Source organism: Drosophila bipectinata, chromosome 3L (genome assembly GCF_030179905.1).
Source record: "Drosophila bipectinata strain 14024-0381.07 chromosome 3L, DbipHiC1v2, whole genome shotgun sequence".
NCBI classification, from domain to species: domain Eukaryota; kingdom Metazoa; phylum Arthropoda; class Insecta; order Diptera; family Drosophilidae; genus Drosophila; species Drosophila bipectinata.
This window is the reverse complement of record NC_091738.1, coordinates 7,826,236-7,840,404: the sequence shown is the minus strand read 5'-3', so window position 1 is coordinate 7,840,404 and position 14,169 is coordinate 7,826,236. Positions and strand designations below refer to the sequence as shown.

The 14,169-nt window shown below is 44.4% G+C and overlaps 1 protein-coding gene across 1 annotated transcript in view; it reads left to right on the top strand.

Annotated features, from left to right (window-relative positions):
* DCX-EMAP (Doublecortin-domain-containing echinoderm-microtubule-associated protein) overlaps positions 1 to 14,169 on the top strand; it is a 45,933-nt gene extending 31,764 nt beyond the window's left edge. Inside the window, 10 exon segments of the mRNA XM_017254057.3 lie at positions 3,529 to 3,723; positions 10,342 to 10,458; positions 10,717 to 11,105; positions 11,174 to 11,323; positions 11,381 to 11,552; positions 11,618 to 11,713; positions 11,782 to 12,180; positions 12,241 to 12,658; positions 12,718 to 13,114; positions 13,168 to 14,169. Coding sequence (XP_017109546.2) covers positions 3,529 to 3,723; positions 10,342 to 10,458; positions 10,717 to 11,105; positions 11,174 to 11,323; positions 11,381 to 11,552; positions 11,618 to 11,713; positions 11,782 to 12,180; positions 12,241 to 12,658; positions 12,718 to 13,114; positions 13,168 to 13,447 — 2,613 coding nt within the window. The 3' untranslated portion in view covers positions 13,448 to 14,169.

Genomic DNA, 14,169 nt, shown 5'->3' with positions numbered 1-14,169 from the left:
CCAGTTTGTTGGGCAAACTATTTTATTTGTTTACGCCGAAACAAAAACCAATTTGGGCCCGCAATAATAATCATAAAGATTACCATGGCCTGTGTGCAGAGCATGCCAGTTCGAAGCCCTGGCTTAAATATGCGTAAAATGCGGCATCTTAAGCTGCCACTCAGACGCTGCTGATGCCGCACCCCCTCAAAAAAGCGATAACACCAGCCAGCGTCCCCCTTTTGGGGGCCTTCCTGAATTTTCTGCGAGGCTGCACGTCAAACGTAGAAAGGGCTTTGAAGTTGCGTTTAGATTTTGCTGGCTCCTTTGTATTGAATTGGTGGCCTCTCCCAACTTGCTTAAAGTTTAATTGAGCGCGTAATTTAAGCTTTTGCCGAGCAACTCCCCCAGCTTCTGGTTGGTTATATTAGTTGCTAAGTGGCAGGACCAATCCCTCCATGCCCCCATGTTCTGGTCAAAAAGGACTCTCCACTTTTTCCCTCTGATCTGGGCCAATTTTAAAGTTTTGCCAACCAAAGTAATTCTCTTATGGTTCAATAAATATTACATGTGATTCATTTAAATATTTAAAAAAATGTTTAAAAAACAAATAGTTGAGGCAGCAAAACATGATTTTAATTAAAAACCCAGAAGATGAATATCCGGTGGGAAAGTCGGCTTTCTAAATTCCCTTATAACTCTAAAATTGCTATATTCTATAATGAAGCCCACACAATGTTTATAAAACCATAAATTTACCGCCAAATTTGCAACAAAAGCAGTCAAAATATAATGAATGCCAAATAATGAGAAACCATTGAAAAATGTTCCAAGCGATAATCCTATTACCAAGGATAATTATGAAAATTTGATTAAAATCGTCGAATTAGCGAAGAAGCCAGCGCCGGATATTTTTTGAATAAATGTGCGGTTAGGCAATTGGAATTTTATGCTGGATTTGTTTTTTCAATTTAGTTACTTCTATGTGACTTAAATCACCGCAGGAGGCTTTTTTTTCAAATCAAAAAAAAATTATGTTTCATTTTTCGATTTTAATAGATGGCAAAAAGTGTTTATATTTATTATTATGTTTTGGCGGAATTTTAATTGGTTTTGGCCAATACGGGGGGAAGGGATGTGGCAAAGTGAGCGTAACCTTGTCCGCCCACAACCACGCCCCTAACCGGAAACGGCAATAGCAAATGGCAATCATTGACACGTGCATACAGTTTTTCGGCTTTCCATTTGCACGAATTTCAAATCCTCCACAAACACAAAAATGTACGAAAATACAAGAGCATGCGAACAAACACAAGCACATGTGTCGAATAAAGCATATTTGAAATTCTGCATTTTTGTTGAATTTCAATTAAAAGCCTTGATTTTGATTGTAACCTTGCGAACATGCTGGGAAAAGGCCAGTATTTTGTAGAAACAGAGTCACAGAGAAAAACTTAAGGGGTTTAGTATCATATAATTCAAGCATTTAAGTTTTTGTAAAATTTAATAATATATTCAATCCTATCAAAGAAAATTTCATTAATATTTAATACCATAAATAATATTTTAAAATTTGTAGCATTTATTTCCTCTGTGTAGATCTGAAAATATTATTGGGGTCATTTGAGAGGCTCTGTCTACGGTTGAGCTTGTTCCACAAAGCAAATGTAAAATTGCTGGCTGAGGAATTGTGTTAAAAACGAATTTGCATTAATTTCAGTTTCCACTTTTTGTTTCGTCCTTTGGCTCCTGTTTTCGGTTTACAATAATTGTATATATCCCATCAACTTGTCGTGTTCACCTTTGCCGGAGCCATTGCTTTTTGCCCCAAAGGCGGGCGGAAGCAATCGGGCCCAAAAGTGGCCGGGATGGGGGCCGGGCAGAGAAAAGGAAAATTAAATTGAAAATCCATCGAAGCCGAATGTGGAATTAAAATTGAATTTTCACCTACGACGACGACTACGATGAAGGACGTCGGATGGAAGGATCAAACGAAAGGAAACGGAATGAATCGAAATGAATCGAGACGAAGCAGGAAGAATAAAAACAATTAAAATTAAACAATTTATTTATTTTGAATTATGGCTCCCCTCGACAACTTCTGCTTCTGGCAGCCTGAGCTTGGGAGCCTGATATTGCCTGAAATATTGTACCGAAAAATGGGGAAAAATGCATTTGTCAAATTGATTGTGAAGTGAGCAACTCAATTTAAAGACATTCCTGCTTGAAGCCAAAAAAATTAAGAAAAAAAACATGAATCTGCCACAAATATTTGTCAAAGCAATGCAAGTCCGAAATGAAAGTGGTATTTTGCCTCCGGGGCGTCATATGATGATTATACAAATGGAAAACTTAGATGGAACTTAGAGGAGGACGGGGCCATAAATCCTCCACCGTACTCCGCCCGAGTCATTAACCTTGTGTCGGAGGTTTGGAAAGCAAAAAGCCCGGAGTCTGAGTGCCGGAGATTAGGCTGATAATTTATTCAGGCTGCGGCCCAACTAATCTCCCACTGTCAGTGACTCTAATCATTCAATGAGATAAAAGCAAATACACAGATATTACATAGAGGAGTATTAGACAAACATACATCAGAATTGCGGCCGACTTCTTTTCCAATTTGCGGCTTGGCGGCACTGACTAGAGATGGCAGCGTGACCACTATCCAAACTGACAGGCAGAAAATCGAAGGTCCAGGGGCTCACATCAAGTGTCAGTCCAAGAAATGGCAGACAACTTGACAAGCTGAGAAAGATTCTTGTTACGAAAGCTGTACATTCAATATACTTTTAGAGATCATCCTTATATTTCAAAGTATTAAATACATAAATGCCTCAAAGCTTATGTGAACAGCAAAATCTATAGCAAGAGTTCTTCGACATCTTATCCCAGCTCATCTTGTTTCTAATAAGCTTTTGCAGAGATGCTCGAAAGTCCTCACGTTATCATCCGAAGAGACGTGAATTTTTGATGCCCTCTAGGCCAAAAGTGGGGATGAGAGGAATATAAGTTCACAAACAGAAAACCAAATTTTCCCACACACTGGGCCAACTTTTGCATTTGGCAAAGGGCCTGGATAGCCAGATAGCCGGATAAAGGGGGCGGTAATCTGGCAGTGCGTGTATCTCTGAGTAGGAGTATCTTTGGGCTGTTTTAGGGGGTGTAACTTTGGTTTATTTTGGGCATTCGGCTGTGACGTGAGTGGATTCGTGTCCTGTTCCAGGACCAGGACCACATCCACACGTTCATGGTCAAGCAGGCAGAGTGCGTGCTGGAAAACAATTTAATTAATTCCAGATTTGCGCGGAATTTTTCACGAATGCCACGATGCCGGCAATCTGTAAATGGCATATACCTACTGGGGTATGGGTCTGAGAGGTGGGGACACACTAGTCAATGCCAAAAATTCAGCCATTCGCACGTACTATTTTTACTATTTATTTGTTTCCCACTTCCACTTACCCTATCTCTGTATTTTCATCTCTTTTTCGGTACTCAATTCTTGGCTCTCCTGTTTCCTGTACTTCCTACTTGCTTCCTGTTTCCCAGCCGGCCAGCTACGGTAAGAAGAACGGGATGTGGTATGCATCGCCTGGAAATCAGGGCTGGGGCTCCAAGCCCGCCAGTCGGAAGCCCTCAATAATGGAAGCGGATTTGGGCACATTATCGACCACATCAGGCTCGATAAAACGCAGCGCCGGCCGTGTGATACGCATCATCAATAATTTGGATCACTCGGTGCAGGTGAGTTTCAGTTTCGAATGCAGATGAGTATAATATTCTGCCTCACCCTTCCATCCCATCCGTCCATCCATCCTCCATTCTATATTTATTGTTTCAGCCTGCCCACGTCATCAACAATGCACAAAAATATTTTTGAGGGGGTTGAGAGGTTGCACTCTGTGCAATTTCCACAACCATCCATGAGCACCTCCATCCGTTGCACCTTCATACACCTCCGTGCACCCGCTATGGTAGATTTTCGCAACGTTTGCGGAGAATTCGGTGGGCATTTGCGCTATTTTCGCAATTTCGTTTGTATTTGCAACCAACGGCGAACCAGCAACCAGGCAGCGATGCGTTGTGCAAATGTTTTAATTGCCGCGATTAAAGCGCGCATCGTTCTGCAATATTTATGTAAATTTATGTTTGACTATTGCATTAGAGGCACACCCTGAATACTACCAGTGCTACGTAGTACGTACTACCAGTTGGGGCCAACAACAGCCAATAAAGTTTATTGAAATTTATGCAAAGTGCTCGATGAAATATGCCAAAGCTGGCTAAATATTTCGCGAGTAAATATTAAAAAATACATATTTATTTGTTTGTGATTAAATATTTAAAGGAGATATGCGAAAAGCCTTCTGCACATATTGGTATTCATATAAGAGTTTATATAACTGGGATGCACCACCTGACCTCACCGACTGACCTCTGAATTCATTTTGTCGCGCATTTACTTTTCCGCTTCGCTGGTGGATCGCCGAACAAAAAAAAAATTGATTTCAACTCCGAATTGAGAGCCAAACCGATTCGCTTTTATTTGTATAAATATTTGCCATCAATATTTTATGGTCAGTGGAGTTTATTTATTTTTTTAGCTGTCCGTTTTTTTTCTGGCAGCTCTCCCCATCCCCTCGTCTGAGTGGAAAAGCCTCAACAGCCGCCCATGACCCGACTGACTTAACTGTCATTAAGGGATCCGGCGCATAAATAATTTGACAATTTATTTTACTCATCCCGCGACGCAATAAAACCACTTTGATGTGTTTTTCAGCACAGAATTCTTGGATCAGCCTCCCGGGGGCCATCATTAGTTGCGGTCGCCCGTTTTTCAAATGCAATTCCTCTGTCATATTTTTTTTCCATTCGCCATTTGAATGCGCAATTATAATTCACGATTTTATTTATGCATTTTCCATAGCAGTGTCCCAAGTGCAGTGATTAAAATTTAATGGCTATACTAAACCAAAAAAAAAAACAAAAACCCCGTCCAATAAGAGCTCCAAACAGAAGTTTGGCATTAACCTTTGCCTACTTTCGGGGGCTGAACTCTCGCCACCAGCAATCATATGGAAAATCAATTGTCTGCAATTTGTATTTTATAGTATGCAGCTCGAGGGGAGGTGGCTCGGCTTGGCCAACAAAAAATCCCCGAAGTAGCAACAAAATTGAAGCCACGGTCAATTTGGTAATTTCCGCTGACATACAAAAAATGCCAAGAAACAGAGCAGCCAACCAAGTATTGCCAAAAAAATAATATATGGCTTTAAAAAAATAGTAAAGAAATCGAAAATAATAATACTCTATTAAAAAGAGTATTCAATAAAATGTAAGGGAACTAGGGACCTCTCTCATATAAAATGTTTGAAACATAAGAGTGTCCTTCTATAAACTTTACCAAACTCCATTCCAAAACTTATATTACCCTTTCCAAGAGTATAGGGCCAGAAAAATGGCAGGCAAAAAGTTTCTGTATTCAGGTGTTTGGTCCCATAACTCTTTCCCGCTCCCGCACTCCCATAATTTATGTTATTATTACGAAAATGCCTTTAAAATATGAATTGGCTTCGGCACTATAAACGTACCATTGCCACCACGCCTGGCCACCACCCTCTTCCCCTGACCGTTGTCGTAGTAACGTTTTATGGTAATTTTCCTAAGTGCAAGTAACATTTTTGTAGCCACTGTTGTTTTTCCAACTTGCTGTTTTATTTCATTTTCCTTTTGCCTTTCCAGTTGCCGGTGTTTCAGGTGATGGGGCATTCGTGCAGTTTTATGAATCAAAATACATTACGCTGTGTGGGCGTATCGGCACCTTTCAGCACGTGGGCCGGGCCGGGCATTTTGTTATTCTGTTGTGCCTGCAACCTTGAAGAAGGCCGCGCCTGATCGGGCCAATTAGCGGCAGGCAAGCCAAATCCATGACAGGTACTTTTCGGGGCTTTGGCCGTCGCCGGTTGTCGGTTGCCAGTCGCCGTCTGCCGGAGATGTTTTTTGGCCAGACCAAAATCGAATTTCATTAATGGCTAAGACAATGGGCCAGAGCAAGCCCTTTTGGCGCGCCAGGTTTTTCCAATTTTTCCCTCACCGCTCTCTGCCCTCCCATTTATTAGACACACTTAATGGAGTTTGCAATGCAAATTCGACCAAAGTACAACCGACAACAAAAGCGAAAGAGGAAATTGTAGTAGTCGTAGTGGTTGTTGCTGCTGCCGTTGAACCGAACTCTGCACGCGCCCATTGACCAAGGCCAAGGACATGTCGACCGACCGACAAACACCGACCGAAGTCCTGGCGAAAATAAATGTATGTGCTCTGGTACTCCGAGCATGGAGCCCCCAAAGTATGGGGTGCTGACGCCGATTGCATTACACGTACATCCCCCGGTGATCCGTTTCCACACCCTTTTTTAGGGCACTGTTGTACAAAAATTTGACTAGAAATTGAACTATAAAATATATGTCTTTTCTATAAGGGTACTCTTCAGTAAAATCGTATAAATAATATTGTAGATATATAGACCTTTAACAAGGAAAAAGAGTTTAGGAAAAGAGATCCTATTTAAAAGAGTTTCCTTGTTAGTGACTTCTTAAGGTTTTCAATTTGAAAGGCTCGTCTAAAGTATTTAAGAATAAATAGCATAATGATAAAACTTCTCAAAAAATATTAAAAAATTAAAACATCCATTTAAATTACATCATACATAATCATAATAATAATGCATAATCAAAAGACACTCACTATACTTCCTTGTCGGGCAGTGTCTCTGTGTTTTGGCCCTTGTCTGCGTGGTCTCCCTTGTTTGTGTTTATTTGTTTTGTTTGTGTCTGGCCCAAACACACACACTTCCACTTCCACTTCCATAGAGAGAGAGTAGAAAACGTCTATATCTATGGCTATATCAAGTGGCCCGACTGCCTCCGTTGGCTCTTCGTTCGGGTAATGCAATTGAAAGCCACAATAAATGGCTATGCATAATGGCATGCTACTCAATATTGGCGGGACTATGTCGCCGTTTCCACTCTGCTCCCTCTGCTCCATTCTAGCTTGAGTATATAGATACGTATATCACTCGATATTGGTAGGGCATTTGGGCAAACTAAAGTGCAACGTGTCGCATGGCATTTTGTTGTCGCTGCCACGTTGTGACTTTGTCAACTTGCAGCTTACGTGTTTGACGCACCAGTGGAAACTTTGGCCAGTCCTTTGGATATTTTGTGTTTATGAACACATACGAGCGCTCTTGTTTGAGCGATCTGCATATCGGTTCATTTTTTCCATAACGTATACGCCCCGTGGCCATTGAGACAGCAAAGCAGCCTCACCTGACTCTGCCAGTTTCTTTGACCTCCGCTGCATGTGTGCTTTCCACGAAGCCAAACACAAAAAGGAGGAGCTGCAAGCAAATAAAAAAGAGGGCTAAGAAAAATGGTAAAAAACAGCGATACACTCTACGAAACAACTACTAGAGATATCTGAAAGAATTCATATTTAAGATCCCTATGAAACATAATAATTGTTTGCTATTCACTTGAGACCCAATCATTATTTTGTATTATGCAATAATCCTGCAAGTTTTCAACCATTTAAGCCATACAATATCCTTGTGTTGACGTGTTTTTCATTTAAATTACTTGTGTTCCCTTTTATGCAACTCTCAACGAACGAGCGTTGACGACAATAAGGACGACAGCTCCTGCAGTTTAACGTCTTTTGTTTTATGCATGTTTGTATTTTATTGGAATTCCTTTGTGTGTCTGAAGGAACACAAAAAAATAAAGAGTGCACAAGGAGTTGCCGCAAACGAAAATATTTGGAAAATTTGCATGGTTTTGACGTCACCAAGATTAAATCAACCATGCAACGGCCGAGCGATTGAATTCTAGAAGGAAAAAAATAAAAATGAAAAAACCTACTAGTGGCAGGGACAGGCAGGAAGAAATTCACAGACGAGACGAGCAATGTTGAAAATTTAAATCACACACTCACACACGCACACCCAGGCAAGGACTGTCTGTGCAGGACGCAGGACGAGTTCCTGGCCAGTTCCTTCCGGCAGATGGCAGGTCCTACCGAAAACTGCACGTAATTGGCTTAACAAACGCCAATTGTTTGGGGCCACCTGATTGGAGCTGGGCAACGCACCCGATAATGTAATTATTTGCTCACATAATTATATTTGTTTATAGTCCATGTCGCAGCCACATCCACATCCATATCCACATCCACAGCTTCATATGCATGACGCCTCATCATGGCATCTTTGGAATGGCTCCCATGTGTCTCTGTGTTGGTGTCTACGTATACATTAACTCCCTCACACACACACACACACACACGATGGATAACAAAAAGTGGACATCCGAGGGACATGAGGGACAAGTTCATGCATAATTTATGGCATAGACATCGACAGTTTGCAGCAGTTCGAGTACGAAATGCATTGCACTAAATTATTAAAAGCATCTTTTCAGCTTCTGTCCTGTCAATTAATTTTCCAGTAAATTAAGTGACAGTCGATTGGGCTGGCGAAAGAAAAGTTTAGCAAAACTTTACCCACATCCAATGCCAATAATTTGCCTAATGGATATTTGCTCTATCAACATTATTATTTTCGGTTCAAAGGCAACTTTAAATTCAAGCTAAAAGTTAAATCCTTTCTTTTCAAAGTATACATTCAAGGAGTTCTCACAATTTTGACGAAAACGTTGCTCTTCCATCACCATTTGAATTTGAAAAACATTTTTGCCGGACAATTGCCCGGTCCCAGGTGTTACGCTTTGATAAACCATAAATAAATTGTGATAAATAGAGGCCGAAACCATGGGGTCCGCTCCGGTCGCCACCTGAACCAGTTCGTCTAACGACCCATAAAGGACATGCGTTTCGGTAGTCGGTACGGTCGTCACTCTAAATCAAATGGCTAACCATAAAAAAGGTGAAAAAAAAGGCAACGAAACACACAAATATGCGATCAAGTTGAAAGCACAATGGGTTTTGAAAAATCGTCTAACTAGATTAGAAAAGGGTGGTACTACTCCCTGAAATTAAAACCCCTCGAAAATAAAATCATGAACTGTCACCAAAAAACTTTCTCTGTAACAGATAGTTGGTGGCCTACTTCGATGATAATTATAATTGATTCACAAATTTACCAAAAAAAACCAAATGAAAAAGTTTTTAATATTTTGTCAAGCCTAACGAGAAGTCAAATTTCAAAAAAACTTTTTCGCCAAAAACTTCAAAATGAGCTGGATAAATGCGTGTTGGCCGGTAGACTGGGCCAGTCCAGTCCACAAGAGGGCCAAAAGTTATAACCTGCAGCTTTTTTTTTTTCTCTGTTTGCCGGCAATCAGTCGTCGGACTTGGGCGGGAAATTAAGTGGCAACGGTGATGCGCGGGGAAAACCACTCAACACGGACATAAAACCATTAAAACGACGCCTTTTTCGAAGCCAAACTAAATACATAAATTAAACTGAGCTTGCGTCCAGACAACGGCGAAAGTTTATCGTTGTCGTCCTGTTGGTCTTGCTCCTTTCTATATTTTTTTTTTGTTTTTTTTTTTTGTCTGGCAAACTGCTTTAATTTTATGCGTTAGAGAGAGTCCTTAGAATAAGGAATGCGATGATGCCGCCTGGATGGGAGACAAATTCTGCTTTAACACGCGTGAATGACTGTTATCTGGGGGCCGCTGAAGGTCATTAAAACTGGAGTGTTCCACTCGAAAAATAAGCAGCCAGAGCAGAGAAGCCAAAGTCAAGCGCCAACAGCCACCAGCCAGCAGCCACCAGCCACAGGAACAAATGCAACAAAGCGTGGCCTTCATTGTGGGTGGCTTTTGGGCGGTCGGGGCTGGTTCACCCAATTATGAGCGCAAAAGCTCAAGTGCAACAACAACAGCTACAATGGGGCAGAGGCAAACAATGCCGACGCTTCGTACTGATGCCGCCAACAAATAAAATGTATTAAGCATTAAAATAAAACTCAAACTGGGTCACAAGCTCGATCAAAGGCAAGTGGCGGAGGATGCGGCCAGGACGGAGGACTAGGACTAGGACGAGGACGAGGACGCGACTCGACGACAACATATAATTATAAGCATTAGAGGGCAAAAATTGGCGAGGGATGCGCGGGGCGAATTTGTTAAGGGGAAAGCCCTGAACGGAAGTTGCGTGCCATGACTAAATTTTTGACCGCAGGTCAAGTAAAATGTGTTGAAAAGGCCCCTGGCTCGTGTATGGTATATTCTGGGCCAGACTAATTACCCGTCCAGATTTAACACGTGATTCCGATTCCAGCCAACAACCTTATACAAATCTATATACTCATGCAACATCACCTTCCCTCGTTTCAGTGTCGCGTTTTGTTGAACCTACGCACCTCGCAGCCGTTCGAGGAAGTGCTCGAGGATTTGGGTCAAGTGCTGAAAATTAACGGAGCAAAGAAAATGTACACAGGCACTGGCCAGGAGGTACGTAAGAATCCAAGACCCTGGGGTGTGGGTGGCTAGTGTTTTGGCCGACCTTGACACAACTTAATAACTTAATGCAGAGCCAAACTTGGCCGACTTGTAAAATGATTTGACAAATTGGCTTAACCGGAACCCTGGCATGAGTGAGGAAAACCCAAGTCCAGCCATTACTTTCTTATATTACTATATTAGCTTTACACTTTCCCTAATTGTCGGGTCTTTTAAAATAATCCTTTTTCTAATGTCTTCCCCCAAAAGGTTCGCAGTTTCTCGCAGTTGAGAAACGAGTTCGCCGACGTGGACACCTTCTACTTGGCCACGGGAACGGCCCTCATCGCCGGCTCGCCCATCCGGCGCTCTCGCTCCCGCCCCTCTGTGGTGGCCGCCGCACCCATACTGCCCACGGACGAGCTGCCCAAGGTGCCGTTGCGCGGCGCCCGGCCCAGGAGCAAGAGCCGGCCAAGGATACTGTACGCGCCGGAGAGCGAGATCCTGCGACCGAACGGAGAGTACACCATGCTCGATATTATGAAAGAAGAGCCCACCAAAGTCACCATCCGGGGGCTGAGGCGCACCTTCTATCCGCCCGTACACCATGCCCCGGCGGACAACTCCCCGCCGGACAAAAAACTGCAGCTTCAATGGGTGTAAGTAGCTTGGAAGAGTTTTATATCTAGGTAAATCTTTACGGAGAATCCTTATATGCCTTTTCCAGCCATGGATACCGCGGCATTGATGCCCGGCGTAATCTCTGGGTTCTGCCCTCGGGAGAGCTGCTCTACTATGTGGCCGCCGTGGCTGTGCTTTTCGATCGGGATGAAGATGCCCAGAGGCACTACACAGGACACACCGAGGATATTATGTGGTTAGTATTTCCCCTTAATCTTAAATTCAGTTAATTCATCTTGAATATCCTTCCCAGCATGGACGTTCATCCCTCTAGGGAGCTGGTGGCCTCGGGACAGAAGGCTGGACGAGATCGCAAATCGCAGGCACACGTTCGCATCTGGAGCACCGAGTCCCTGCAGACCCTTTACGTTTTCGGGATGGGTGAGCTGGACAGCGGGGTGACCGCCGTGGCCTTCTCGCAATTGGTAAATGTCACCCTCGGGATAAGGGTCTGCTAATTACGGAGTAACTATCCCAAATCCCCTTTCAGAATGGCGGCAGCTACATCCTGGCCGTGGACAGTGGCCGTGAAAGTATCCTGTCCGTATGGCAATGGCAGTGGGGTCACCTGCTGGGCAAAGTGGCCGTAAGTTGCTTGTCTAATCCCAACTGCTTAGGACTTGGGCCTAATCCCAGTCTCTGACCCAATTACAGACCCTGCAGGAGGGATTGTCGGGGGCGGCGTTCCACCCGCTGGACGACAACCTCATCATCACCCATGGTCGTGGGCACCTGGCCTTCTGGCACCGGCGCAAGGATGGCTTCTTCGAGCGCACAGACATCGTTAAGCAACCGTCGCGGTCCCATGTCACCAGCGTGCAGTTCGAGCCGGACGGAGATGTAATAACGGCGGACTCGGATGGCTTCATTACCATCTATTCGGTGGACTCCGACGGGGCCTATTTCGTCCGCACGGAGTTCGAGGCCCACAACAAGGGCATCGGGTGCCTCATCATGCTGGGCGAGGGCACCCTGCTCTCGGGCGGAGAGAAGGATCGCAAGATTGCAGCCTGGGACTCCCTGCAGAACTACAAGAAGATAGCCGATACTAAGGTGAGAGGATTTTATGAGGAGTTTTATTTATCCTGAATCCTTAAACTTTATCCTGCCCAGCTCCCCGAAGCCGCTGGCGGCGTGAGGACCATCTACCCGCAGCGTCCGGGTCGCAATGACGGCAACATCTATGTGGGCACCACGCGAAACAACATCCTGGAGGGCTCCCTGCAGCGCCGCTTCACCCAGGTGGTCTTTGGCCACGGGCGACAGCTCTGGGGCTTGGCCGCCCATCCGGATGACGAGCTGTACGCCACAGCCGGGCACGACAAGCACGTGGCCCTCTGGCGGAAGAACAAACTGATCTGGACCATCCAGACGGGCTACGAGTGCGTGGCCCTGGCATTCCATCCCTTTGGCACTCTGGCTGCTGGCAGCACCGAGGGCCACCTGCTTGTCATCAACTGCGAGAACGGAGCGGTCATGTTGACGCTGCGCGTCTGCGGATCGCCCATTAACTGTGTGGCCTACAACCAGGGTAGGATCTTAGTCTAATCCTTCTTCCATCAAAATTATATCTCCCGTATTACCTTTTAGTTGGCGATATGATCGCCATGGGCTCGCAGAATGGCAGCATTTATCTCTTTCGGGTTTCGCGGGATGGCTTCTCCTACAAGAAGGTCAACAAAATCCGCGGCTCCCAGCCGCTGACCCATCTGGACTGGAGCATGGACGGCAACTTTGTCCAAACGGTGACCATTGATTTTGATCTGCTCTTCTGGGACGCCAAGTCGCTGTCCCCGGAACGCAGTCCGATTGCCATGAAGGATGTCAAGTGGCTGACCAACAACTGCACCGTGGGCTTCCTGGTGGCGGGTCAGTGGAGCAATCGCTACTACAGCGGCACCAACACCATCGTGGCAACCTGCAGTCGTTCCGCGGGTCATGATATGCTGGCCTCCGGGGATGCCGAGGGATACTTGAGATTATTCAGGTGAGGAATGATATTCTAATTAAAGGAATACAAATTATCATGTACGTTTCCAGATACCCCTGTATCTCACCCCGCGCCGAGTTCCACGAATCAAAGGTGTACTCCGGAATGTTAGCCTGCGTCCGGTTCCTGTGCGGCGATCACACGCTAATCACCGTGGGCGGCACAGACGCTTCCCTGATGGTGTGGGACATTGTCGAGGAATAGCTGAAATGGCCACCGTGGCACCGCAACGCCGCCCAGTACGAGGCAGGCTACTCGGACTACTGGCACCGTCGCGCCTCCAGGGTCTCATCGACGATCCTCGACAGCGATTCGGTGGACTATCAGTGATAGCCGAGCGACCTGAGACTCCGACTGGGCAGTGACCTGCTTGCTAGACTCAGACGAACAACAATTGGCCAGCGTTCAGTTTTTGGTTTTGTTAGATGAACGAAATATTGATATTAGATAATTGCACCGAATACGAAGGAAATTCAACATTTTTGAGACGTTTTTTGAGAAATGAGGAAAACCCGCACCAGCAAATCAAGCACACTAGCAATCGAATCCAATCCAAAAAGTCGGCTTCCACTCCGAAATTCAATCTTCCGTTCCGGTCTTGCCATTTGTATTTCATAGATATAACCTATTTGTTCGAACTAACTCTCAATGCCACTGGTGGATCTATAACTACTCAACAACTCTATATACAAGCAGCCTATGCAGACAGCGTAGAAATACTTCATCTTCCAGAATGCTGTCAGCAATCTTCCCGAACAAGCCCAGTAACTCTGACAGAGAGCAGATGACAAACAGACATACTTACATCTCACGCAGAATCACGAACACGAAATAACGAAACCCAAGTGCACTTCCAACATACATATATACTTATATATCGAATGTGTATTGTTATAGCAAATTTTATTATAAGCGTTGAAATAAATAAACAGTTTGAAACAGAACCAAAAGTGCGGGCTTCTTACTAGTTTCGGCAGAGTGGCAACGTCTGGGAAAGTGTCTCTGCCAGCCACTTGGTGGCGCCACATAACACATTTTAAGCATTTATTAAA